The following is a 27,543-nucleotide window of genomic DNA, read 5'->3' as shown; positions in this document are numbered from 1 at the left end:
ATGGGGAGTCTTTCCCGCAGCACTGCACACACACCACAATATTGGCCATGTACAGTGGCCTTTAGTGCACCCACAGCTGACTGTCTTGGAGCTGGGAGAGTGGAGCTGTGTGAAAAGGGGGAAGTTAACCCGTCCCATTCAACCATCCTTGAAGCAGGCTGGGAATGCCCCTGCATGGCCCGGCGACCCAGGGCTTCCCTGGAGGCCGGTGCGCACTTGTGACATGGCACAGCCCTCCCTCAGCAGAGGTCCTGGAAAAGCACAGCTGGGGAGGGGGACCCACTCCAGAAACCCCAGGGACCCTACGTGAATACCAAGGACTTGTGGGTCAGGGCAGAGACAATCTGTGGAAAGACTGAAATGAAAGCTAAGGCTCCTGCAATAGCCTTAAATCTCTGGGAACACTTGGGAGGTTTGATTATTAAAGCTGCCCTGTCTCCCTAACCACCCAGCCACGAGCCCCACATTCAGGGCTGACAGCACCGGCAGCGCACCCAAACTTGGTGCACCAATTGGACCCCACAAGAATCAGACCCCCACACACCACAAAGACAGAGTTGGGAAGAACTGACTTGAGGGGAATAGGTGACTCATGGATGCCATCTGCTGGTTGGTTAGAGAGGGTGTATGCCACCAAGCTGCAGTTCTGATAAATTAGGGTTCAAGTGAAGCAAATGCCAAGGGACCAAAAACAACAGAAAACCTTAAAGCATATGATAAAACCAGACGATATGGAGAACCCAAACCCAAACACCCAAATCAAAAGATCAGAAGACACACAGTACTTGGCGCAATTAATCAAAGAACTACAGACAGGCAACAAGAGTATGGCACAGGACATAAAGGACATGAAGAAGAGCATGGCACAGGATATAAAGGACATAAAGAAGACCCTAGAAGAGCACAAAGAATAAATTGCACAAAGAAGAAATAAAAAAATAGAAAATCTTATGGAAATAAAAGAAACTGTAGGCCAAATTAAAAAGACTCTGGATACTCATAATACAAGATTAGGGGAAGTTGAACAACCACTCAGCCTCCTCGAGGACCACAGAACAGAAAATGAAAGAACAAAAGAAAGAATGGAGAAAAAAATCAAAAAAATCAAAATGGATCTCAGGGATATGATAGATAAAATAAAACATCCAAATTTAAGACTCATTGGTGTCCCAGAAGGGGAAGAGAAGGATAAAGGTCTAGAAAGAGTATTCAAAGAAATTGTTGGGGAAAACTTCCCAAACCTTCTACACAATATAAATACACAAAGCATAAATGCCCAGCAAACTGCAAATAGAATAAATCCAAATAAACCCACTCCAAGACATATTCTGATCAGACTCTCAAATACTGAAGAGAAGGAGCAAGTTCTGAAAGCAGCAAGAGAAAAGCAATTCACCACATACAAAGGAAACAACATAAGACTAAGTAGTGACTACTCAGCAGCCACCATGGAGGTGAGAAGGCAGTGGCATAACATATTTAAAATACTGAGAGAGAAAAATTTGCAACCAAGAATACTTTATCCAGCAAAACTCTCCTTCAAATTTGAGGGAGAACTAAAATTTTTCACAGACAAACAAATGCTTAGAGATTTTGCTAATAAAAGACCTGCCCTACTTCAGATACTAAAGGGAGCACTACCAACAGAGAAACAAAGAAAGGATAGAAAGATATAGAGAATTTTAACAGATTTTTAAGAGAATTTTAACATTACACCCCAGGTCACTGGGACACATTCTTCTCTAGTGATCACAGATCTTTCTCCAGAATGGACCATATGCTGGGACATAAAAACAATCCTCAATAAATTAAAACAAACAAACAAACAAACAAAAAAAAAAACAAATTTGTTCAAAGCACATTCTCTGACCACAATGGAATACAAATAGAAGTCAATAACCATCAGAGACTTGGAGAAATCACAATCACCTGGAGGGTAAAAATGAGGGGGAGATGAAAACATTCCCAGATAATCAAAAGCTGAGGGACTTCACCACCAGTAGATCAGTCCTATAAGAAAAGCTAAAGGGAGTTGAGCAGGCTGAAAGGACACTAAACAATTGACTGAAACTACATGAAGAAATAAAGATTACCAGTAAAGATCACATGGCAAATATAAATACCAATACTACTGTATTTTTGATTTGTAACACCACTATTTACTTCCCACAGGATCTAAAATACATAAACTGTAATGATTAATCAGTGGTAAAAAAAAAAAAAAAAAAAAAGTTTAGCTCTGATTTAGGTAAAACTTGAAATACAGAATTTGTTATTCTTACAGAATGAGAGATTCCTAATATGTTCAATCATTCATTCATCAAATATTTATTGTACACCTACTATCTTCTTGACAAGGGATACATCAGTGAATAAAACTTAAGATCCCTATGCTAAAGGAACTTACCTTCTACTGGTGAAACAGACAATAAGCAAATTACAGAGGGTATCAGAAGATGATGAATACTCTGAGAAAAATGAAAAGTAGTTTAGAGCAAGACAGGTCTGGAATGCAGGGCGGGAGGGTTTGCAAGCACATAGTTAAAAGTGGATACTTAATGGGCTGATACCAGGAGACAACCCTGTGTATCCTCACCATTCCCTTTTTCAAGCTGAAAGTGGTAACCACAACTCTGACTACAAAGTCAGACCTTAAAAATTCAGGTGAGTGAGTATAAGGAGCTGGGAAAGGGGGTGTGATTTCCATAAATTGACTAAAATGCATGCTTTGCTAGAGGTTTACCACCTTTGTTTTTAAAGTTCCTCCTTTAAGTATCTATTAGAAATGTAATGAATATTTTTTTCACATTTACAGATTTTTATAAGCTTTAGTGTATACCACAAGCCTTATAAATCATGCTTTCACAATGAAACTAAAACATAAGGCACAAAATTCCAACATGTCATTCAAAAAAAAAAAAAGTCAGAAATTAATTTCAGGACAGTAACTAATTAAATAATTTTCATTTTTAAATTACTGATAAAATTTTAAACTTTTTAAACTAAAAGTCACTATTGTTTTCTTGCACAATTTGATTACTACCTTTTATCAAACTACCTCTGAATTGTTTTATCATTTAAAACAAGTCAGAGAGAAGATTGCATATTACAAAATTGATGTCTGACAAAAAAAAAAAGGGAGGCAAAAAATCACAATTCCAGCTCTTCCATGCAGTCTGAGTACTCTGCATCAAATGTCAGGTATAGTTTACATTTCTTTTAGAAATATAAACCCAGCTGGATTTATTTATTGAGCATCTAGGCTAGCAAACACCAAACTAGGCACTGGAATACAAAGATCAATAAAATATGCCACAGTCCCTGAAGGAGTTTACAATCCAGTAGGTAACAATAAATAGCTTGGGTCACTTATTTTTCCATTTTTGGTGATTCAAAAAAAGTAATAGAACATCAGTAACTGTCCCACCAGGGCTACCCGTACTAAAATAAACGGGTTCTTCACCTTAATGCTTTCTCTTGCACTTCTCATCCAAAAGAATTGGGGGAATTTGGAGAAAAATGAATGGGATTAGATACAGAGCAGCCCAATACTGAAATGTGCTTGCCCTGTCATATGGCGACACAGTCAAAGCCAACATATAAAGTTATAGGACACATGTTACATTATGAGCACACTGATTTCTGTAGTCAAGCTACAAGCTCAAGCAACTGCTGCCTAACTGCCCTTGGCAATCTTCCAACAATATCAGCCGAGTCAGCAATGACTCTCTAGTAATAACTTACACATGTTTGTTTAGGACTTTTAAAAGTACAATAGTTTTATGTCAATTATCACACCATTCAAGCGCACTAATAAAACAAGTCAACAAAGCTTGTGGGGAAGCCAGCAGCTGACAGCAGGGGAAGGCACCCGGTGATTTTAAGAAACTGGAGCAAATTAATGTGGACAGCAGACCTTCCAAAGACACAAGACTAACTCTCCCATGCCTGTTTCTCTCATTGCTGATGTTGTTTTCCTGTACACCTATCACTGAGGGTAGTTTCAGAAGCTATGAAGGTGCATCATCTTTGCCAGATAAGATCCACATTATCGGCCCAGGGAAAACTGTCATATAATCAGAGGGATGACTGAAAGAAACACCTGACTTGCAGAAAGATTCAAAAGGCCACAGGAAATCTCTTTCAACATTAATATAGGCCTAAGTTGTAAGCTGAAGGAGAACCAGGGTTTTAAATATGCTGCACGAGTCAATTCTAACTATGTGTCTTCTGTCCATTAGCCCAGAAAAGGCACACACAAAAAAAGTCACCGGAAAGTACTGCCATTTTTGGAAGACCGAGGAGCCAGGTTTTTAAGTATAGGTGATTGGGATGGAAAATGTAAATTCATTCAACAGCCTGCTTGGTACATATTGAGAATTAGAGATTGAAAGAATGGAAAGTTTCTCCCACACTTGACAGTCTAGCAAGCCTGAAGGAAACTTCACTACCTAAAGGTACAGTGAGATGAGTATGACCACAGACCTCAGTCTAAGACACAGCAGCACCACAGTGGCGAGCAGACATCCCAGGAGGCCTGCTCAAGGGGCCAGGGGAGACCTCAGGTTTCAGAGTCACTTCAGGTATTGCAAAGGGAACACTGGAATAGACCAGACAATGGAGGTAAATTCGAGACAGAATATCTAGCTTGTAAAACAACATTGCAATCATTCAGGGATATGCAAGGAATTTGCATGGGTGAAGAATTGGATTTTAGATGGCAAATTTAGGAGATTGGGCTAGAAATGTGGACAAAGACAAAATCATTAAAGGGTTAATATCTCAAGCTAAAGAGCTTGACCTTTAAACTGTGGATCATGGAGGGGAGAAATGGAAGGAATTTAAGCAGATTCCATAATCACATTTGTGTTCCCAAAAAATTGTTGTGGCAGCAATGTGGTGGAGTAGGGCAGCAAGACAAGAGCCAAGGAAATCAAGTAGCTAAGAAAGATACTGCAATAATCTGGTAGAAAAAAAAAACAAGCCTCACATGGGTCAGGGACAGTAAGGATAGAAAGGTAAGGAACACTGTAATAAGTTCCTTGGTAAATGGACAACCAAATATTTGTGGAAGTTAAAAATCAAGAAGTTGACAATAATTCCAAGGGTACATGATGCATTCACTCAGAAAATACAGAAAAAAGAAGTTTGTGCAGGAAGGAGATAATGAGTTCAAGTTGAGATATTTTCTATTTGAGGTATCTCTGGGCCATCTATGGAAAATAGGAAGTTGACTATTTCGAACAGAAGCTCAGAGGAGGATCCTAAATAGAGATAGAGTTTAAGAAGTTATTAGGGGAGTGATATCATCAACATGATGATATAAACAGCCACTGAAAACTTCTCTCCAGAAAATCAATGAAAAAAAGACAATTCTGAATTGTTTGAAACTCTGGAAGGGGATATAGACTGAAGAAGGACCCTGCAAATGCCGAACTGAAAAAAGAGAAGAAATATCAGGTAGAAATCTTCCATCCCGTAACAGAAGGTCCTCTCCCCTCCCCATCATTAGATCTCATTGAAGGCAAAGAATCAGCAGACAGGACCCTGTCTCATAGCAGTGAGACATACCCCCACCGTTGGGACAGGGGAGGACATTTCAAGGCCCAGGTCAGTGAGGGATAACAAGACTGAGAAAACGTGGACAGAGACTGTTTCCAGCCCTGGGTCTGAAAGCCCTTCTCCCACCCTTGAAGGAAGCAGCAGCCAGCAGCCATTTCCTTGCCTGGGGGCAGCTGGAATACTGAGTCAGCTGAGGGAGTACTCTGCCACGGGTATAGCCCACATCAAGCCAGATTCTGGCTGACAAAGTGAGGACATGGGAATCCCACAGTTTCAGCTCACCTGTGCAGACGCAGCTTGTGCTTAGAGGCAAAGCAGCCTCTGAGGACAAAGTTAACGAGCAGTAACATCTGCTGGACAGTCCAGAAGGCGCAAGGGAATTAAAACACTTTCAAAAAGATGCTGCAGACCCTTTCTTAGAACCACAGGAGCTGGTCTACATGCCCTGTTCAGAAACCCAGCCCTGCTTTGGCTGAGAAATACAGAAGACCCAACTGTTAAAGCAGGGCTCTAAAACAAACCAGGGCTTGCTGGCTGGCAGAAAACAGAGCACCACTGGAGGCCAGCAGATTTGTATTACCTCACATAGTGAACTTGCTGGGGTGCCCAGTGCCTACCTCCCATCCCTGTGGCAAGCCATGGTGGCCACCTGATTTGGGGGGGAAGACGGGGGCAAAGCCAATCTGACAACTGGCCAGTGAGAGAAACAAAGAAAAAATAGAGATCAAAGACAACCAACAAGAAAACCCTAGGCAAAGGAGAGAAAACCTCCAGAATAAACTAATCAAGAAGTCATTAGCATCAAGATCTGAGCTTTCCAATATGGCAGCAACTAGCCACTTGTGGCTATTTAAATGTAATTTATATTAATTAAAATTAAATAAAATTCAAAATTTAGTTTCTCAGTAGCACTAGCCATATTTCAAGTGCTCAACAGCTACATGTGGCTAGTGACTACCACACTGGACAGAGCAGAAAAGAACATTTTCGTCATCGCAGGAAGTTCTACTGGACAGCACTGAGCTAGGCTAATGATCTAGAAATGGATGAGCTCATGATCTAAGGAGGTAGAAAGTAAAATGAAAAGAGGATCAAAGAGATAACTATAGACACACTAATCTGAAAGAGGAAGAGAGATGAGCCACAATCGGAAGAGAAGAACGTCACATAGTTTATGGCAAAGGCTTCAAGAAGCAGAGGCCAGTGCTAATACTCTGAAGAAGTCAAGTAAGATGAAGCTTGAAATTCACCCACTGGCTCTGGTAATCGGTGATCTGCTGAAGCAATTTCAGGGAAATGACAGAAGCAAAGGCAAGGTTAAGGAACTAATGGGAAAGTGACTCAACACCTCCTTTAAGAGCCTACCCTACCATTTACAGATGATATAACAATAATAATGGCTGCTAGCAAAGAGTTATTTAGTGCTTTTATGTGCTAACCACTATTATAATACATTGAATCATCATATCTTACTTGTAATACATGTACTACTGGTTCCATTTTATAAATGAAGGGGAAAAAAAAAGAGTAATTGTCCGATGTCATACAGCTATCAAATAGCAGAGCCAGAGCCAGTATTTAAATCTAGGTTAGCACCAGAGTTCTTAAAGATTACGCAACATAGACTTCCCAGTAACATTTCAGCACACTTGGTTCACATATCTCTTTTGATACTAAATTGGTTGTGAGCCTCTTGAAGTAAGAGGATCAAACTATATCCACGTGGGCTAATAAAAGCATTCAAACATTTACTGAATAAACAAAAACAACTAATTCAAGAAATGTGACTCTAAGAAAAGGAAGTAGAGCATGGTATATAGAGGGGACAAAGAATCAATGGAAAGTTGAGTAGTGGGGTTGTTTGGTTTTGTTTCTGCTCCTTTCATAATAGGAGAGATGTGAGCATTCTTATAGGATAAAACCTATACAGTGAAACATCCCTGATGAAATCGGGTTGCATCAAGAGCAGTGGTAAAGGAACTAACCTTGAACAGGAAAACAGACAGTTCTTCAGTAAATACTGGAGGAGAAAGAACGAAGAATGGTGGCAGATATAGAAGATTACAGCTGCAGTAGCAGGAAATTGAGCAAGTTCAAGCAAAATGGCCTTTATTTTCTCTCTGAAGAAGGTATCAAGGTGAGTGCATAGAGTCAGGAGCAACTAAGATCCATTGAGTGAATGCTGTGGTATGTACCCTTGTGGGTAAAGAGAGGGTGGGAGGATATCTACACATACACAGATGATCATTAAAAGAATACAAAAGAAAATGAAAGGCACTGTTGCCTCTGTGCAGGGAGAAACCCCCCCACCAGGACATACAGCCAGCCATATTTGAATACAGTCCATATTTTAACTGATGGACGAGGATGGCAGCAAGATTAGAGAATTTCACTCTATAATCTTAACACAATGGACTTTTTTTTTTTAAACAGGTGAATACATTACTTTTTCAATAAAAAAAAATTGTTTACAACAAAAAGGAATTAGGCCATAGAGAAGGTAAAAAGAATGATAAAGGTTTAGCATAAATGCTGAGAGAAATGGGAAAGGAAGTGACCAAAAAGAGACATTAAAAGCCAGCTTCAGAGCCAGACTACCTGGGTTCACATCCAGGCTTACCTATCCCCAGTTGCAGCACCTGAGGAAAGCTACCCAAACTCTCTATCTGCCCCAGCTCCACCATATGCAAAACAAGAGTTAAGATAGCACCTACTTCAAAGCATTGTGTAAGAACTGATTAAAACAGTGCCCAGCATGCTGTGAGAGCTGAATTAATGAAGCCATGTGACAATGATTATCATCCAGCAGCTAATCTCTGCAGGCCAATGACCAACAGGCATCAGTTCACACAGTTGGGAGAGATTTCCCATGAGACGCCTGTCAGGTTGCTCCAGGCTTGAAGAACTGAGTAACTGGACAAAGCCAGAGGTTCTATTTATTTATATTCTACTTTATGTGACATTTGAGGAGGTAAGGAGTTCAAAGACATCCTGGTTGAAAGATAGGGTCAAGGTTACTTTGTGGGCTATGGGTTTGGCAAGGAATAAATACCGTCAGGAGAAAAAGAGGCAAGGTCAAGGAGCTGGAAGTCTGAATGGAGGGGAGTATGTACAGGGGCCAAACCTCCTTTATGTGCCCTGCTCCAATGAAGGCAGGGTCCCTGGACACAATAGGGGTATCCAGTGGAAAAGAGGGAATGAGGCAGGAGAGGAGAGGGGAAGCAGAAGGAGGAAGGTCAAAATGCAGCTAATAACTGAGATCCTGTCCCATCTCCTTCAAGATGACCAGCCACGGAGACATTAAAAGCCAGGGCTCTGAAGCCAGACTACCTGGGCTCACATCCAGGCTTACCTATCCCCAGCTGCAGCACCTGAGGAAAGGTACCCAACCTCTCTCTCTGCCCCATCTCCACCATATGCAAAACAAGAGTTAAGATAGTACCTACTTCCTTAAGATAGAGAACTTAACACTACAACTTGGGGGGTCTCTCCTAATTTGAAGTCTATAAAAGAATTAAAAGAATAAAACTAATAATAGTAGTCATGTATTAAGTGCTAGACACTACCTAGAGCTACTGTAACATGCATTAACTCAACTAATCCTCACTAATACTCTGCTATGAGTATAGATGCTGTGATTATTCCCATTTCCCAGAGAGGAAAACTGAGGTGCAGAGATTAATTAACTTGACCAAGGACATACAGCCAGCCATATTTGAAAACAGTCCAGGCCCTTTATATCACAGTGGTTAGAGATCAGGCTCAAAAGCCACATTGTCAAGCTCCTGGAGGAGCTTGAGGTGGCAGGCTCTGTTCTCCAATGACCTATATATGTTTCTGGTAGTCTTCACCTGCCCTTATCTACCACTACTGGGATCTTTTATAAAAAGAAATGGACATTTGGGGTATATCAATAGAATTTAAATTTAAGTCAATCATGAATGGATTAATGAACTAGGTGGTATAAGGTTAGAAGAATAATTTTGCATAGATTTTCAATTAACCAAGCATTCGGATTCCTACTAACGTACAAGTCTACAGCAAGCACCAGAGAAAGAAAATTACTTCCAAAAGCTTACAAACACGTGCATAAAGCAACTAAAAGCAGTTTCAAAGTAACATATCAATAAGAGCAAAATACTTCTCTCAGAAGAGAGGCTAAGTGAAGTTAGAACAGTGGTTTTAATTGGAAACCATCACCTTTTATAAAGAAATAAACTGTTACATTGAATTTCTAAATGCAGATTATATGCATTTCATTTTTCATATTCATTTCCCAAGCTGTCAAATTTTTTATTAAAATATGAATTATAATTGTCATTCTGAATTGAATTCTATCCAAGATTTTGATAAATAAAAAAGTTTCATGCTATATTAAAGCCGATAATTAATGTCACCAAATTGCAAACCTTTTATTTAAAACCTGATCTTACGAAGTTTCATTTTATGACTCCCAATAAGTAGCACACCTTGGGAGAATGCAGGAATTACAGGATAAATTCACCACATCTTGGAAATATACTTCATAATAAAATTAACTAGATAAATAAGGTATTATGGATCTTAAATTAAACTAATTCATGTATCTTATTAAGCGTTTCAAGAAATTCCACACCATAATTCCAAGAGATATGCACTTTTTTTTTTTTTTTTTGACTTCTGGAATGGCCTAGAATTAGCAGTAATTTCCTTGGAGAGAGCAGTGACATTCTTAAAAGGTATTTGGCCATCTCTAACCCGTGAGGGTCTGACTTGGAGCTAGCTACTTGGATTCACCCTATATCCCTCAGCACAAGGAATGCCCTTACTTCATATTTGATGCTTTAAATCCTAGCCCCCCTTCCTTTCTAGTATTTAAGAGGTGCTACAACACTCAAAGATGGAGAAACTAGAACACTGAATATTAATTCCAATTGCAGCTCTACTTTTAGGGAAAAGAGATAGGAACACTCAAGAAACCAAAACACTAATCAATGTTGAAATGAAGGAAGAGAAAGGAAAAAAAAAAAGCCATGTAAGCACTTACCTAAGAAAATGAACAATAAAGATTACAAGGAGCTATGGATATGGAGGAAGAAAATGGACATACCAATAAAATTTATGTTTCACTTCATAAGCTAACTGGTGAGTATAAAACATTTAACAATATTTTTATACCTCTTTTGAATGATAAATATAAAATATATTTGTTTAAAGATTGCAAGGGAAAGCCTTACCCTATGAAACTTTAGAAGTAAACTGTTCTGAAGTACATTGTATGCCTCCTGTACTACCCATAAATACTTACTAATCACTTTTATCTCATCACTAACCAAAGGACTAAAGATGCAAAACCTTTGCTTGGTTCAAGTACTCTTCCGACTTCTTGATAAGTCATCTTAGGGTTCCTCAAACTGAGGTCTGTGGAGCCTTTCTATAGAATCTCCAGTTGAATAAGGCTTTCTAAATTTTGTATTTTCTCCAGATTATCTTAAATAATAAAAGTAAAGTAAACATAGTTTGAACCATCTGAATGACTACTCTGACATAACTGGGTTCCACCCGACACTTTTGGTGACCATACTTGCATTTGTGTTTACTGTAAAGACGGTGCCAATTGAGGCCAAAACATGACACAAGAAATTTTCACAATCGCCTCCACTTAGAAAGGACTTCTGCTCCAAAAGTGTAATCATAATTCCAGAAAGACACTATTCCAGTAACCATGTACCTGCAGCTATGAAAAGTTAAACTTCATGAGAGAAATGAATATAGATGCTGGTGGTATTGGTTCTGATTTTTTTTTTTTTTGTCTTTTTCAACTGCTTCATACAATTTATAAAATATTGTTTACATAGCTATTTTATTACCATAATTAGATTTATAACAGTTCACTACTTCATCCACACTCTCAAGTGAAAACCCTGTGCCCTAAACAAAAATAGTGGTGTTTGTCATAATTACATGGAAATTTGAATAGGAAGTGGGATCTAGTAGGTTTGTACAGGTTAGTAGGAAATCTCAATACATCCCAAAGTAATATGGGCAGAAAATAAAAAAAACATTTTTGCAGGGCCCCCCTGAGGAACTGGGGGAAAATGCAGAACTGTTTGACTTCTCCACGAGGATTATTATCAATATTCTCACAAACATTGAGGACTAACAATTTAGTAGGACGAGCCCTCAATCTTGGGGCTTACCTTTATGAAGTTTATTACTGCAAAGGAGAGGCTAAGCCTACTTATAATTGTGCCTAAGAGTTTCCCCCAGAGAATCTCTTTGTTGCTTAGACGTGGCCTCTTTCTCTAAGCCCACGGGGCCCTCCCCACTATGTGGGATTCCCAGTAGCATAAATGACTCCCAGGGGCATAAATCTCCCTGGCAACGTGGTACATGACTCCCGGGAATGAGCCTGGACTTGGTATCCTGGGATTGAGAAAATCTTCTTGACCAAAAAGGGGGAAGCAAAATGAAACAAAACAGTTTCAGTGGCTGAGAGATTTCAAATGGAGTCAAGTGGTCACTCGGGAGGGCGTTCTTACACGCTATATAGATATCCCTTTTTAGTTTTTAAAGTATAGGAATAACTAGAAGGAAATACCTGAAACTGTCAAACTGCAACCCTGTAGCCTTGCGTCTTGAAGATGACTGCATAACTATGTAGCTTACATGGTGTGACCTGCGACTATGAAAACCTCTTAGCTCACACTCCGTTTATCCAGTGTATGGACAGATAAATAGAAAAATGGAGACAAAAACTAAATGAAAAATAAGGTGGGATGGGGGGTGGGATGTTTTAGGTGTTCTTTTTTAACTTCTTTTTTTTTTTTTTTGAGTAAGGAAAATGTTCAAAAATTGATTCTGGTGATGAATGTACAACTATATGATGGTACTGGGAATACTGATTGTACACTGTGGATGATTATAGGGTGAGTGAATATATCTCAATAAAACTATATTTTAAAAAAAAGATAATGTTGTTTGATGCAGGCCTCAACCAATAGTCTAAGGCTGAGCCTTCAGATTCATCAGTCTGTGCTTATCTTCCTCAAGCCTCCCGGATTCCATTTCATCCAGGAATCAAGCTGACAAAAAGAAAAACATAAAACCGTATATATCTTTCCAGTTTTAAATCTAATAATAGTGACTTAATTTCAGAAACACATTATCATCAATCACATTAAATTAATGTTGTTGTTAATTTGAATTTTATTGGTTTTATAGTTTTGTTTTGGATTTTATATGTAAATCTGTTTGTTTTATAGTTGTAAACAGTCATAACCATAAAGAGTTTATACTTAGGTTTTATATCTGTACATATATAAGTAACATTATTTTTATTATCATTCCAGTCCATACTGGAATATCACAAGAATTCTATTTTTAAGTTTGAAGATGTTTCCATTTTAGGTTTCTTTCGTGAAAGTTTCAATTGTGCTCATGTTTCACAGTTGTATGATCCTCATTTTACAAACAAATATGCCCCTAAAAAAGTTCAGGACCTTGCTCCAGCCGTTCAGAGTCCTGATTCTTGTCCATTGGAATCAGGACTCAGCCTCAGTTCGAATGTCTCCTGGCATGCCAGGAAAAGAAATGGGAATAGAATGGCTCTGCCTTCACCACATCATGAGAAAAAAAAGCTTAAAAGTGATTTTTCTTGTAATTTTAAATAAAGATCTGCTGTCTTCCCATAACCCCCTAACCCAATTAAGATTTTGTGGTTAAGAAAGTTATTATCCAAATATCCAGGGTAATATCCCTAATATAAAATATAGAGAAAAACTATACTGTTACTACTAATAATAACAAAAAGAACAATCATATAAATAGCAAATATTAATATGGAGCTTACAATGAGCCAGGTACTATTCTAGGTCCATCACATATTAACTTGTACTCTTCAAAACAACTCCATTTTACACATGAGGAAACCGAGCATAGAGAGAGGCCAAGGAACTTGCCCAAGTTCACACCACTAATAAATGACATAGCTGGGATTAGAGCCCAGAAAGTGGTACAAGTCACTGTTTGTAAATGCTATTCACAATGCCTCTTCTACAAAACTTTAAGAAAGGATGGCAGTGAGTCTTTTGAAGAATAAAATCCATGGCAAGCATTTCCAAATAGTTTTTATTAATTAGCTAGGAATTTGAATATTCCAGCACCAAAAACTTAACTTACTTAAGCTCTTAAATTCTCCCCTAAGTTAATAATGTCTATTTGATTTGCTATTTGAGAAAATTGCTCCCAACAATCAGGTATTTCAATGCTACCCTGCTGCTATTGAAAGAAAAGTTACCTTTGTAGATCATGTTCAAAGAAAGCCCATGCTCTGATCCTTAATATCCCATGAAGTAAAAGGTTATGCTTAATCTATATTTTATAGATCTAAAAGTCAAATTAGTTTCTGGAATAAACAAGCAAGAGTATGATGGTAAGCATATTCTTTAGCATTTATTTGATTCCTAGTTTGGATGATACTATGTGCTGAGTTAAAGACAATTACATTAGTGTAATACGTAGCAGTTTCTCTTGTATTATTCTGCAAGCATAAACAAGTTATACACATGTTAATTTACATTCTATATAAAAAGCCAATTTTAAATCCAATTTATAAGGCTATAAATACATAAAGATTCTAGGACACAACAATAAAGTTATGCCATAAAGCAGAGTTAATTCAAGACAACAATAATAAAAGCATGACAAATTTTAGCATTCCACCAACTACACAAAGGTGTTTCAGGTAACATCTGTTCAGAAGCAATTGCTACAAGATAGACTAGATGAGATGCAAGGTTTCACAATGTAATAAATGTATGTCAGTTTGCTTGCTTCATAATTAAAGACATGAGTCTGAAAAAAAAAAAGCAATTATTCCTTGCTCTAAATCTGAGACAATCATCCCTACCCCCACCCCATCCTCCCAAAAAGATCCAAAGGAACCCAGAAGTAACACCATCTACTTCCAGCAGCTAAAAGTAGCCCCCCAAAAAGCCACTTGACATATTTTTGTTTCTTTGGATAAATCATATATTAACAAACAAAATTTTGGGGTTGTTTCCTATTAGGAAGGATAGAATGGAAAGAATATCTGGGAAGGGTCAAAGCAATTTACTGAATAAAATGGTTTTAACTTTTTATGAAGGTTTCAATGTCTGATGTGTTAGACAGAATTCTGACATGAATAAAACTCAGGTACCTAAGCTTTCAACTAAGAACACTATCTCCAAATCTTGACAGCTTAACTGTAGGACAACTGAAAGCATCTTGAAGCTAAGGGCTCATGAAGGAATAAATTCAAAAAAGAGCATGCAGAAATTGCCTCCATCTTTTCTCAGCATCCTAACAACTATGAAAATGATGCAGCAGACTAAAATGAATGAAGTATCTGGTTGTTATTCCAGGAGACCAAACCGTGGTTATCTTTTAGCCCCCTAAATTACAAACCTTCTGAAATAAAATACCACAAGGCAGAGACTTAAATTAATTTGATGGTTCTCCTAAAACATACATTTATAAACTGTATGTTTCAGCATGGTCAGCCTTATAGCTACACCTGGTTGTATTAGTTTCCTGTGGCTGTGGTAATAAGTTACCACAAAATTTTGTGACTTAAAACCATACAAATTTATTCTTTCATGGTTCTGGAAGCCAAAAGTCCAGAATCAGTTTTCCTGAGCAAAGTGTTGGCAGGGCTGTGCTCCCTCTGGAGGCTCTAGGGGAGAATCCATTCCTTTTCTCATCCAGTTTCTGGCAGCTGCCAGCATTCCTTAGCTCATGGCCTTATCCCACCAGTCTGTGCCCCCTTGGTCACACTGCCTTCTCCACTTCTGTCAAATCTACCTCTGCCTCCATCTTATAAGGATACATGCATATTTAGGGCCCACCCTGATAATCCAGCATTATCACCCCATCTTAAAATCTTAATCACATCTGCAAAATCCTTTTTTGCCATATAAGGTACTATGCATGGATTCCAGGAATTAGAACATGGATATCTTTGGGGAGACCAGTATTCAGCCTACCATATCTGCATCCCAATAAACCCCACGCATTGGGCAAGCAAACACTAATCTCATCAGGGGTACTCTGAGTTCAATTCCATTCAAGTTCCCACTACAATAAACAAAGGTTCTCTAACCTGCCTATAGTCAGAAAATCACAAATTCTATATTTATTAAAAGCCCTGCTCATTATTTTTAGTGGTTCCTGGTTGAGAAAACAAGTCATAAAGATTAAAACTCTCTATAGCCATGGGAAGATAATACAGGACAGTGATTAAGGATGTGTACTCTGGAGCCAGCTTGCCTTGGTTCAAATCCCAGCCTCACCAACTGGCAGACCTAAGGTAATTTCGCTTCTATACCTCACTTTCCCCATCTGTAAAATAGAGCTAATAATACTACTTACCTCAGAGGGTTGTTGCAATTAAAGGAGTTGATATTTATAAAGTACTTAGACAGTGCTAGGCACTCACAGCAAGTTTGCCTAAAGGTTAACTTATTAACATGCCCAAACATGGTAAACATAGATATTGATGGACAAGGACAAGTCCTTAGATCACAACCAGCATTGAGGGCATGGCAATGATGTAACAATAATTAATGATCTATGTGACAGAAATTATAATATTTGATGCAGTATTTATCTAAAGTCTGTGAGAACTTTTAAAGGATATTCCTCCCTAAAAAGAAGAGCTCCTCCCCTAACTCAGGCCATCTAGCTTACAGGCCTCCTTTCAAAGGACTGACCCCCACTCTAGAGATGGTGACTTCCCCTGAAAGCTGCCACGTCATTCTGGGTTTGGTGTCCACCACCAGGTGTACTTTGTGTATAGCTAAAAACAATGGGAAGTAGGAATGAAGTGCCCAGGGCCATTTAAGAGGTTTTTCCCAATGAGTAGGGCAAATGTTTTGCTTCATTATTTGTTTCTAGAAGGGAAATGGGATTTGAGTACAGGTACTGAGTGTGTGACCTAAGACAGGTACCAGGTTTAATGATCCTACTGAATTCTATCTCCACAAAGACTTCATTCTGTTACCTGCTTGTTCTCCCAGATTCCTCCTGTTACATCGAGTCCCCCAGTAACTATACCCAGCATCTCAATACTCATGCTTAACATATTCTCAACTGAAACTAAGTTCCTTAGTTCACCCAAAAGCAGTTGGCCCCAAAGCAGTTGATGATGAATGATGATGATGCAGCCAAACTATCATACATTTAAAACAGACTAATTCTTACTGTTTTTACTATCTGTGGGGAAATGGTCCATGTTCACACAAACTTTTATACAAAATTTATAGGGCTCACAACTATACATGCAGTAGCCATATTTAGGGCTCAAAATAAAATTGGATGATGGTGGATATCAGAGCTCCTGCTCTCTTAAACAGACAGGAGCAAGTGACAAGTTTACCACTCAGTTTTACTACAAGGTTGCAGTTTTGTAGAAAGAGCAAAACACTTAACATCTAAATTATCCTTACTTATGTCACATGGCTAACCTATACTACTTGTTCCAGTCAAAAGCATCTGCCCCAGGTTCAGATACTAGTCAGGTAACTTGAAAGTTTCAGGCTAACATCACGTCACCCCGAATCAAGAGAAAGCCAAGACTTAACTTGATATTCAGTGGTACAGAAGCCTGAACTACACAACAATCACTTTTTGAGACATTGCTGTGATCTCCTTCCAACCCCAGAAATCACTTTCCACCCAAACATAAAAATTACAGGGACAAGGTTGAGAGCAGTGAGCCCAGAAGGCAGCTCTGACATTGGAATACTGAGCCTTGGGTCAGGAACAGAGTTAGAGACTTATCCTGGGTCTCCAGCCTCTCTTAAGGGTCCCCACTCAAGAGGGAGATGGTCCAAATTAGCGGCACCCCCAAGTTTCTGGTGGAAAATACAGTCAAATAATCTCTAAAGAAAAACATCCCCAGTTTAGCCTTCCAGGAATCCTACAGGTTCAGATCAAGTAAGTTGCTTACAAAGATCACCTACAGAGGACAGAGCAAGCCCCCATGGTACAAGTAAATTCTGACAGCCCAAAGATTGCAGGTACCAGAACTGTTAAATAGAAAACAGACAGTCAGGTATGAATTGTTTAAAAAAATAAATGACAGACCCACAAAGGTGAGTAAGAAACAAGAACTATCAGAAAGGTCAATATGACATACATATTTCACCAAAGAGGCAAAAAAACAGCACAAAAACTGGAAACCAAATCAACTAAATTAAATTCAATGAAACTAAAGCCTAAATATTAATTATTTAGGTCTTGTTTTTATGGCCTCCTTGCTGGGAATGAGTCACAGCAAATCACACCTCCTGAATGTATTCTAGGCCACAGGAGTAAGAGACAAAATGGGATGCATGTCTTAACCCAGAGAGCAGGCTGCTAAAGGAGGAAAGCTATTGCTCTGGTAGATTCTTCTCATATTGGGCAGAATCTTTTATTGCCATGCTAACTCTCTCCCACTTATTTTTCAGCTCTGTCAAGACAACACTCATCAAGTATGTATTTGATCCTCCTACTAAATAGTTGAAAACATACAAAATTTCACCATTCCTATGGCCATCTTGATAATTAATCTAGCATAATTAATCCATGTTATTTCTTGCTTCCTGTGTCCTTATATATCTCACAGATTTGCTCTCAGTTTTATTCCGCTCCTATTATTCCACTTAGTGACTCACTCCTGGTTTACAAACCTTTATTCCCTTAATTTGTGAATCATGAGTTACATTCCTCGCAATATTTAAATTTTCCACACAGGGCACATGCTGTACTATAAAGTTTCACCTACAACTAAAAAAAAAAAACAAAAAAAACCGTTTTCCATAACATGTAAAATGGAGATGCCAGCATTAAATTTTCAGTTCTGTTGGACTCACTCCAAATCTATCAACCCACTATGTAATTTATTTACACAGACAGATACATATCATAAATAAAACAAAAAGATTTACAAGAAGCTAAGACACTTAAGTTGAGTGTTAAAGTAAATAAGAGAAGCAACCAGAATAGGGAGTTTCAAATATTTGGACTTCCTCCCAAACTAAACAAAACATTCTTTAGTAGTGACCACATGGTCTGCCAAGTTTTAAAACGAGCTATTTCAACTTGGAAAATTATATCTACGTTACAAAGTTCTTCTTGAATTAAACTATTAAGCAGAAAAAGAAATATCAATGCCTAAAATTCACTTTTATCTGTTTCATACCCATTTACACTGGGGTGGGGGAGGGGAAGGAACGCAACTTTAAAAAATGCAATGCTCATCTAGATGACGTCGGTCCAAACACACTTGAGTGCTTTTCACGTCATTCTTAAGAAACGTGGGGCACCATAATGCTCAGTTTAATTGTCACAGGCTCAAAATAGAACCTGTCGTCATCAATCTATGAATGGATTGGCAATTCTGGGAATCCAGATCAAAATGAAACCTCCCAGGACCGGTGACACCACCCTCGGCTGCCAGCCAAGTCGGAGGTGAGTGAACTTGAAGGGTCCCCCGACCTGAGATGTAGACCCTCGGCCGAGCGGGAGCTGCCCCCACCCAAGCTCCAGGTGACACTTACAAACTTGGGGCGTTTCTCCCCAGGCTCCTCGAGGCCGCCGGGCAGCGGAGGGTGCTGGGGACCCTTCCTGCGCGACATCTTGCTCTCACGGCAGCCGCGGAGAGAGGCGGAGGAGGGGTAGGGGGCTCCCGGGGCGGAGCCCTGCGCCTGGTGGTGCAGGCGAGGCCGGTGTCGTTCCATCCTTCCCCGCAGCTCCGGGGAGCGGAACCAGAAGCAGAGAGCTCAGAGATATGCGACAGTGCCCACGCGTCCGGCCGCAAGCTGGCCCTCGCTGCTTTACAGACCACAACGCCGGCCCGACCCGGCCTAACTGCTACCGCGGGGGTCACAGCCAATACATCCGAAATCTCCCGCCACCACGGGCCCGCCCCTGGCCGACCAATCCCGCGCTGCTGAATCAATGACACGCCCAGGAACCGCCCCTTCCGGGTTTCCCGAAACGTGATTGGCTGCGCCGTTCATCAATTTCACGCACTCAATCCTTAAAGCCATAGGGTCCGCTGACCCAGAGTGCAGGGTGGGGTTTGAAAAAGCGCCCATGACCAACGAGAAAGTCACTTTTCCGTATTTGGTTGGAATTTGAAGACCGGGTTTCTGTTAGCCTGGAAGGCAGGCAAGAGCGCGTCTGCGCCGCCATTTGAGCAGCTCTGGAATAGGAAATCATCCGCTAACCGTCTCTTGGCACAACTCGGTTGGCCGTAGTGCACTGGCTGCCTGAAGAAGCAGTTGTAGTTGTGCAGGGGTGCTCGGCAGGGGGAAGCGATAGCTCCCACGGCTCTCCAAAAGGAAGCGTTCCTGAGCATCTGCTGATTGTCACACTTCGAAGGTCACGGTGGAGTGGGAGAGGAAGGTCAACAAAAAGAGCTAGTCCTCCACTCTTTAGGAGCTCACAGTCTAATGTGGTTCGCAAGCTTTTACGCAAATGAGAAGTAATATAAATATTATAGCAGTTCCTTTAAAAGTTCATTCAGGACTGAAGTTTGTTGAGACATTAAATCTGATGGAGCAAATCTGGCAAAGGCAAAAGGAAGATGCACAGGCTTTCATTAGACAGTAAACAGTGACAGGATATTGCAGATAAAGGACACCCGTAGTCAGGAAAAGAATAAAATAACACTGAGGTTTCGAATACAGGGGAATCCTATACCGCATTCAAAATAAATAACTAAACCTCCATGTGGATAAATCTAAAAATAAAGAGAAAAAGCAAATTGCAGAATGCATAATAGGTACCATACGATACAAAAAAAAAAAAATTATATATTGCTAATGGATGGATGCATATGCAATAACACTGCAAAAACACAGAATACACACAGCAACTTCACCTACTCCCAGAGAGAGCACGGGAGGGAAAGAAGGAAGAAGGGAGAAGAGATTAAAGCTGGAACTTTATAGCAAAAGTATCTCTAAATGTTTTATTAGAAGAAAAATCTAAAGCAAATCTAGCAAAATATTAACATACTTCATCTCAGTGGTGGGTATATTGGTCTCTTATTTTATTTTCTGTAATTTCCTTTTTGTTGGAAATGTTTCAAATCAAATTTTTAACAAAATACACAAATAAACAGAAAAATAGAAACTCTGGAGATTATCTCCTTTAACTTTTCCTATTCCTCTACAAATGCTTGGTTTATTGGCATTGAGACCACAAGGAGCTAGTAAATCCATTTAAAGAAGAGTAAAATATTTAGTTTCCTTTTTGGACCAATTTATTTTCAATTTTCTTTTTTTAATTCTGAGTAATGAAATCTATTGTCTCCCCTTCACCTTGTCTTTCCTCTTCTATTCTTCTCACATCCCTTTCTGAGCTTTTCCCTTCTTCCAAGGAGTGCAAAGGCAGAAAGCCAAGAATTAAGGAAAGCCACTGCATCTTCCTCTCCCAATTTCAGATTAAACTAATGATTTAGTCCTTTGCCTTGCATGCTTTCCAAGTCACCGATGGGTTAAAACAAGAGTTATTTAATAACAAAGCTAATTCAAAGCCTCATTGATTGAACCTCACCACTTTCTCCATTTAATCACTTGACTACAGCCAAGGTACACCTCTCTGCCGGTTTGTATATTTATGTCCCCCAGAAAAAGCCATATTCTTTAATGCATGCTTGTGGGGACAGATGTATTAGTGTGGATTTGGTTGGAACCTATTGGTTCAGTGTCCATGGAGATGTGACCCACCCAACTGTAGGTGATAACTCTGGATAATTTCCATGGAGGCGTGGCCCCACCCATTCAGCGTAAGCCTTGTTTAGTTTACTGGAGCACTATATAAGCTCAGACAGAAGGAGCTCATGGTGAGCTGGAGCTGAGACAGACATTTTGAAGACGGCCATTGGAAGCTGAAGCAGACATTTTGGAGAACGCCATTTTGAAATGCAAACTAAGAGCAAGCAGGTGAGCCACATGCCTTCCCAGCTAACAGAGGTTTTCCAAATGCCAATGGCCTTTCTCCAGTGAAGGTACTCGATTGTTGATGGACACTTTATGGCCTTAAGACTGTAACTGTGTAACCAACTAAACCCCCTTTTATAAAAGTCAATCCATTTCTGGTGTTTTGCATTCTAGCAGCATTAGCAAACTAAAACAACCTCATTGTTGCACACCTCAAATCTACACTGTTTTGTAGCTAATGATAGGTTTTAGAGTAATTATCCAGCCATTAGCACTGACTGCACCTACATTTCAAGTTCTCAACAGCAAGAGATAATAGTGTTGCTTGCCCTACCAGATTTGAGGCATGGGCCAAAAAGTAAATGCCCCTTTGTATACACTAGCAAAGAACAATGTGGAATGGAAATTAATAAAACAATCCCATTCACAGTAGCATCTAAAAGAAGAAAATACCTAGAAACAAACTTAGTCAATAAAGTGAAGAACTCGTACACTGAAAACTACAAAACACTGCTGAAAGAAATTAAAGGATACCTAAATGAAGGCAAAACATCCTAAGTTCACGGATAGGAAGGGTAATGTTGTTAAGATATATGTACTACCCAAAGTGATCTACAGATGCAACCCAAAACTTATTAAAATCCCAGCAGCCTTTTTTGCAGAAATGGAAAAGCCAATCCTCAAATTAATATGGAATTAGGGGCCCCTAAATAGCCAAGTCAATATTGCAAAAGAAGAACAAAGTTGGAAGTCTCACACTTCCCAATTTCAAAGCTTACTACAAAGCTACAGTAATCAAAACTTGCATAAAGATAGACATAGAGATAAATGAAATAGAATCAAGAGTTCAGAAATAAACTCATACATCTATGGCCAAATGATCTTTGGGAAAGGAATAGTCTTTCAACAAATGCTGCTGGGAAAACTGGATATCCACAGGCAAAAGAATGAAGTTGGAGCCCTACTTCATACATATACAAAAATTAACTCTAGATGAGTCAAAGACCTAAACATAAGAGCTAAAACCGTTAAACTCTCAGAAGAAAGCATACATGAAAACATTCATAATCTTGAATTTGGCAATATTCCATATGACACCAAAGCCACAAGCAACAAAAGAAAAACAGATAAATGGATTTCATCAAAATTTAAAACTTTTGTGTGTCAAAGTGCATTACCAAGAAAGTGAAAAGACAATCTACAGAATGGGAGAGAATAATTGATAACCATATATCTGATATGGATTCAATATCCTGAATATATAAAGGACTCCTACAACTAAACAGCAAAAGACAACCCAATTTAAAAAAAAATGGATAAAGGACTTGAGTAGACATTCTTCCAAGGTAGATCTACAAATGGGCAATAAGCATGTGAAAAGATACTCAACATCATTAGTCACCAAGGAAATGCACATCAAAATCAAAATGAAATACCACTTCATACCCACTAGGATGGCAATTATTTTAAAAATGAAAAATCACAAGTGTTTGCAAGGACATGGAGAAACTGGAATGCTTATACATTGTTGGTGAGATTGTAAAATGATGCAGCCTTGGAGGAATTCAGTTTAGTGATTCCTCAGAAAGCTGAACATAGAATTACCATAACTCTGCAATCCCACTTCTTGGTATATATCCCCAAGGAATTGAAAGTAGGGGTTGAACAGGCAAAAGGTGGAAGCAGCCCAAGTGTCCATTAACAGATGAGTTGATAAACAAAATGTGGTGTATACAGAAAATGGATATTTTTCAGCCCTAAAAAGGAATAAAGTTTTGACACATGCTGTAATGTGGATGAACCGTGAAGACATCATGTTAAGTGAAATGAGCTAGACACAGAAAGACAAATATTGTAAGATCTCACTTATATGAAATACCTAGAATAACCAAATTCATTGAGACAGGTAGTAGATTACAGGTTATCATGGGCCAGGGGGTAAAGGGAATGAGGAGCTATTGCTTAAAGTGTGCAGTTTCTGTTTTGGAGGATGTTTGGGAAATGGATGTTGGTGATGTTTGCACAGTATTGTCAGTGTAATTAATACCACTGAATTGTACACTAGAAAATGGTTAAAGTGGGAAATTTATTTAAAAAAAATGTAAATGCTCCTGCCACACTATCCACATGCTTCTCTGTCTTAATTAAGCTTACAGTTGTTTTACATCATAATGCTAGATGGCAATAAGTGAATTATATGCAGAGAATGATCACTGATAAAGTCAGATAATGTGTATGTCTATACCAAGGTTTCTTAATTTTGGCACAATTGACATTTGGGGCTGTATAATTCTTTGTTGTGAGGGGCTGTCCTGTGCATTATAGAATGTTTGGTAGAATTCCTAGATTCTACCCACTTGCTGCTGTAACTGAGAAGTTTGGATTTGAGAACTAATTATGATTACTGAATCGTTATATAGATATTGCTTTTTACTTTCTGGTATATTAGAGTAGGCAGAGGGAAATACCTGACACCTGAATTGTAATCCAGCTGCCTTGATCTCTGATAATGATTGTATAGCCTTTATCTTGTGCCCTTGTGATTGTAAAAACCTTGTGACTAACCTTCACTTGTACCCATTTATCCAGTTTTTCAACTTTAAAGTCTTATGATCGCTAGACAGCCTCTAATGTTTATTAATGAAGGATCTTGGGTCAGCCCAGAACTAACCCACCCCAAGTCCAAAGTTATCTTGATAACCAAAGCTGGATCTAATCAAAATGGGCCCACCTGACATGCACAGTAGCTTAGACTTTAACCTGCAAGTCACCTATACCTCATGCCCATCATCATATTAAGGCTGCCATTTTCTTACGTACATTCTATGACTAAGCAAGTAATCAATCTGTGCATGCTCAATAATTAGATCACTTCTAATTACATCATCTGGGACCACTGTACTCATTATCCTAAAACCTGCCTATCTTTTGATACTATAAAACTACTGGAATTATTGCCATTCAGGAAGACAGATTTTGAAACAATAGGCCATCTGTTCTCCTGCTTCATGCCCAGCAATAAAACTCTTTGATCTCTTTGAAATCCCGGTGTCTCAGGGATTGTCATTTGAGCGCATCAGGCAAAAGAATCCACCACCTTGGGCCAGTAACAAAACCAGTAACACGCCCACGGTTATGACAACCAAAAATGTTTCCATACGTTGCCAAATATCCTCAAGGGGTAGGAGTAGCAAAATTGCCTCTATTGAGAATTGTCAAGGATATGGATAGGATTAATTAAGTTTTTAACCCAGGGTGGTAGGATACCAAATTGCTTTCTTTTTTCTTTTTGTCCAATCTTTCTACATGAACATGTAATAATCATATAGTGAAAATGAGAACAAAAATATTTTAAATAGTAAGAATGATTTTCTTTTAACTCCAAAAAGTTTTTGTTTGTTTTTGTAAATTAGGCTTTTGGCTTTGCTAGCCATATTCCCCTTACTTATGCCACAAAGAGAAAAATTTCCTAAGAAAACTAAATGCCCCTCAATATTTTTTCCCTCTGGTTTACTTATTTGTATGTGGGTTGCTTCTTCATAAGTTGAACTGCCCTTAAAAATACATTTTAAAAATCATTTTATTATAAAATTCTGCTTATTAATCTGTATTCTAGCAAAGTGAGAATATTTATTCTTTTTTTTTAACATTTTAATTTGAAAACTTTCAAACCTACACAGAAAGGAGAAGTCTTTTCAACCATGTTCAACAGTTATCAGCATTCTGCAGTTCTTATTTTATTCACCCTGTTTCAGTTTCCTGGCTGCTAAATCAAATACTATGTAATGGGTTGGCTTAAACAACAGGAATTTATTGGCTCATGTTTTTGAGGCTAGGATAAGTCCAAAATAAAGGTATCATCAAGACAACACTTTCTCCCGGAAGACTGTAGTTTTCTAGGGCTGGCTGCCGAGGATCCTTCGACCTTGGCTTTTCTGTCACATGGTAATGCACATGGCAGTCTCTCCTGGCCTTTCCTTCTCTTCCAGTTACCTTTGACTTCCAGCTTCTGGCTGCTCCCTGTCACCTTCTCTCTCTCTCTGTTACTTTCCCTATAAGGCCTTCAGTAATAGGATTAAGACCCATCCTGATTCAGCTGAGCCACACCTTAACTGAAGTTACTTCATCAAAAGGTCTTATTTACAAGGGATCACACCCAAAGGAATGGGTTAACTTTAAGAACATGTTTTTCTGGGTACTTGGCTCCAAGCCACCACACCCTCTCTGTTCTTTTGATACAGTATTTTAACGCAAATCCGGGGCATCATGTAATTTCACCTGTGTACTCCAGCATGCATTTCTTAAGGATAAGGATTATTTTAAAAACATACACCATCATCACACCCAATCAAATTAACAATAATTTCTCAATATTAACTAATACCCAGTATGTGATTCATTTTCCTCAGCACTCCATAATATATTTTTACAGTTAATTTGTTCAAATTAGTATTGAAAGAAGTCCACAAATTACATTTATTGTTATGTCTGTTAAATCTGTTTTAATCTCTTTCACTTCTGCCTTCCTTTTTCCTTCAGGCCATTTATTTCTTGGAAAATTTTAAATGAGGAAGGGATTTGCCTTATAGGATTTCTCACACTCTGAATTTCTCTGAATGTCTGCATGATGTCATTTAACATGCTCTTCTATCCACAGTATTTCCTGTAAACTGGAATCTTCACTTGATTAGTTTTGGATTTTATTTATTTTCTTAGCAAAAATAGTTGCTGTCTACTTCTTTTTGCATCATATCAAAACATACATAAACTGATTTTCCGACTGTTGGTAATGTTAAGAATGATCAGTGAGTTTAGCTTTAGCTAATAAGATAACAACAGCCTGGCCCATCCATTATAAAATTCTTAATTCAAACTGATTGTCATGGCCTAAGAGGCCTTTTGTAGCCAAAGGACTAAAGAAAGCACTGGACACGTTCTGAGACATGAGCTTTTATTAGAGGGCTTACCTACAGGGTGGGGAAGTCGAGCCATGTTGCCCTGAAATCAGGAGCTTCTCTGAATGGATTCAGGAGCTGCTCTGAATGGCGGCCAGTTCAGAGCACAACGTGGAGGAAACAGTCCGCACTTTGGGGGGCTGAATAAGCTGCTTATAAGGGCTGGACATTTCAATGGGTATGAGAGCATAAGGCAGGGAGCAGGGCAGGGGGAGGGAGTTGTGCAACGTAGGGAGGGGTTGATTGTAATCAACAGGGAGGAGGAGAGGATTATAGAGATAACAGTATCTCAGGGAATCTCAGGGAGGAGCTAGTTTCTGTTATAGATTACAGTTAGCATCTGATATTAAAAGGAGAATGGGTCAAACCTCAACTGACCTAGGTCACACAAGCTGCTGTGTGCGATCTTCAAGGCCGTTGGTGAATGCCTTGTGCCTTGTTCCCACACCGATCTCTTCAGTGTTACATTTTTTTTTTTAATCATTTTATTGAGATATATTCACATACCACGCAGTCATACAAAACAAATCGTACTTTCGATTGTTTACAGTACCATTACATAGTTGTACATTCATCACCTAAATCAATCCCTGACACCTTCATTAGCACACACAAAAAAATAACAAGAATAATAATTAGAGTGAAAAAGAGCAATTGAAGTAAAAAAGAACACTGGGTACCTTTGTCTGTTTGTTTCCTTCCCCTATTTTTCTACTCATCCATCCATAAACTAGACAAAGTGGAGTGTGGTCCTTATGGCTTTCCCAATCCCATTGTCACCCCTCATAAGCTACATTTTTATACAACTGTCTTCGAGATTCATGGGTTCTGGGTTGTAGTTTGATAGTTTCAGGTATCCACCACCAGCTACCCCAATTCTTTAGAACCTAAAAAGGGTTGTCTAAAGTGTGCGTAAGAGTGCCCACCAGAGTGACCTCTCGGATCGTTTTGGAATCTCTCTGCCACTGAAGCTTATTTCATTTCCTTTCACATCCCCCTTTTGGTCAAGAAGATGTTCTCCGTCCCAAGATGCCGGGTCTACATTCCTCCCCGGGAGTCATATTCCACGT

The 27,543-nt window shown here is 39.0% G+C and overlaps 1 protein-coding gene across 1 annotated transcript in view; it reads right to left on the bottom strand.

The window, feature by feature from the left end:
* DIAPH3 (diaphanous related formin 3) overlaps positions 1–19,424 on the bottom strand; it is a 584,600-nt gene extending 565,176 nt beyond the window's left edge. Inside the window, exon 1 of the mRNA XM_037800254.1 lies at positions 19,128–19,424. Coding sequence (XP_037656182.1) covers positions 19,128–19,307 — 180 coding nt within the window. The 5' untranslated portion in view covers positions 19,308–19,424. The remainder of the gene's footprint in view (positions 1–19,127) is intronic.
* Positions 19,425–27,543: the final 8,119 nt, after the last annotated feature.

The sequence above is a fragment of the Choloepus didactylus genome, chromosome 12, assembly GCF_015220235.1.
Source record: "Choloepus didactylus isolate mChoDid1 chromosome 12, mChoDid1.pri, whole genome shotgun sequence".
Lineage (NCBI taxonomy): Eukaryota > Metazoa > Chordata > Mammalia > Pilosa > Megalonychidae > Choloepus > Choloepus didactylus.
Note: the sequence above shows the minus strand (reverse complement) of the source record. Positions and strands in the feature narration are given on the sequence as shown.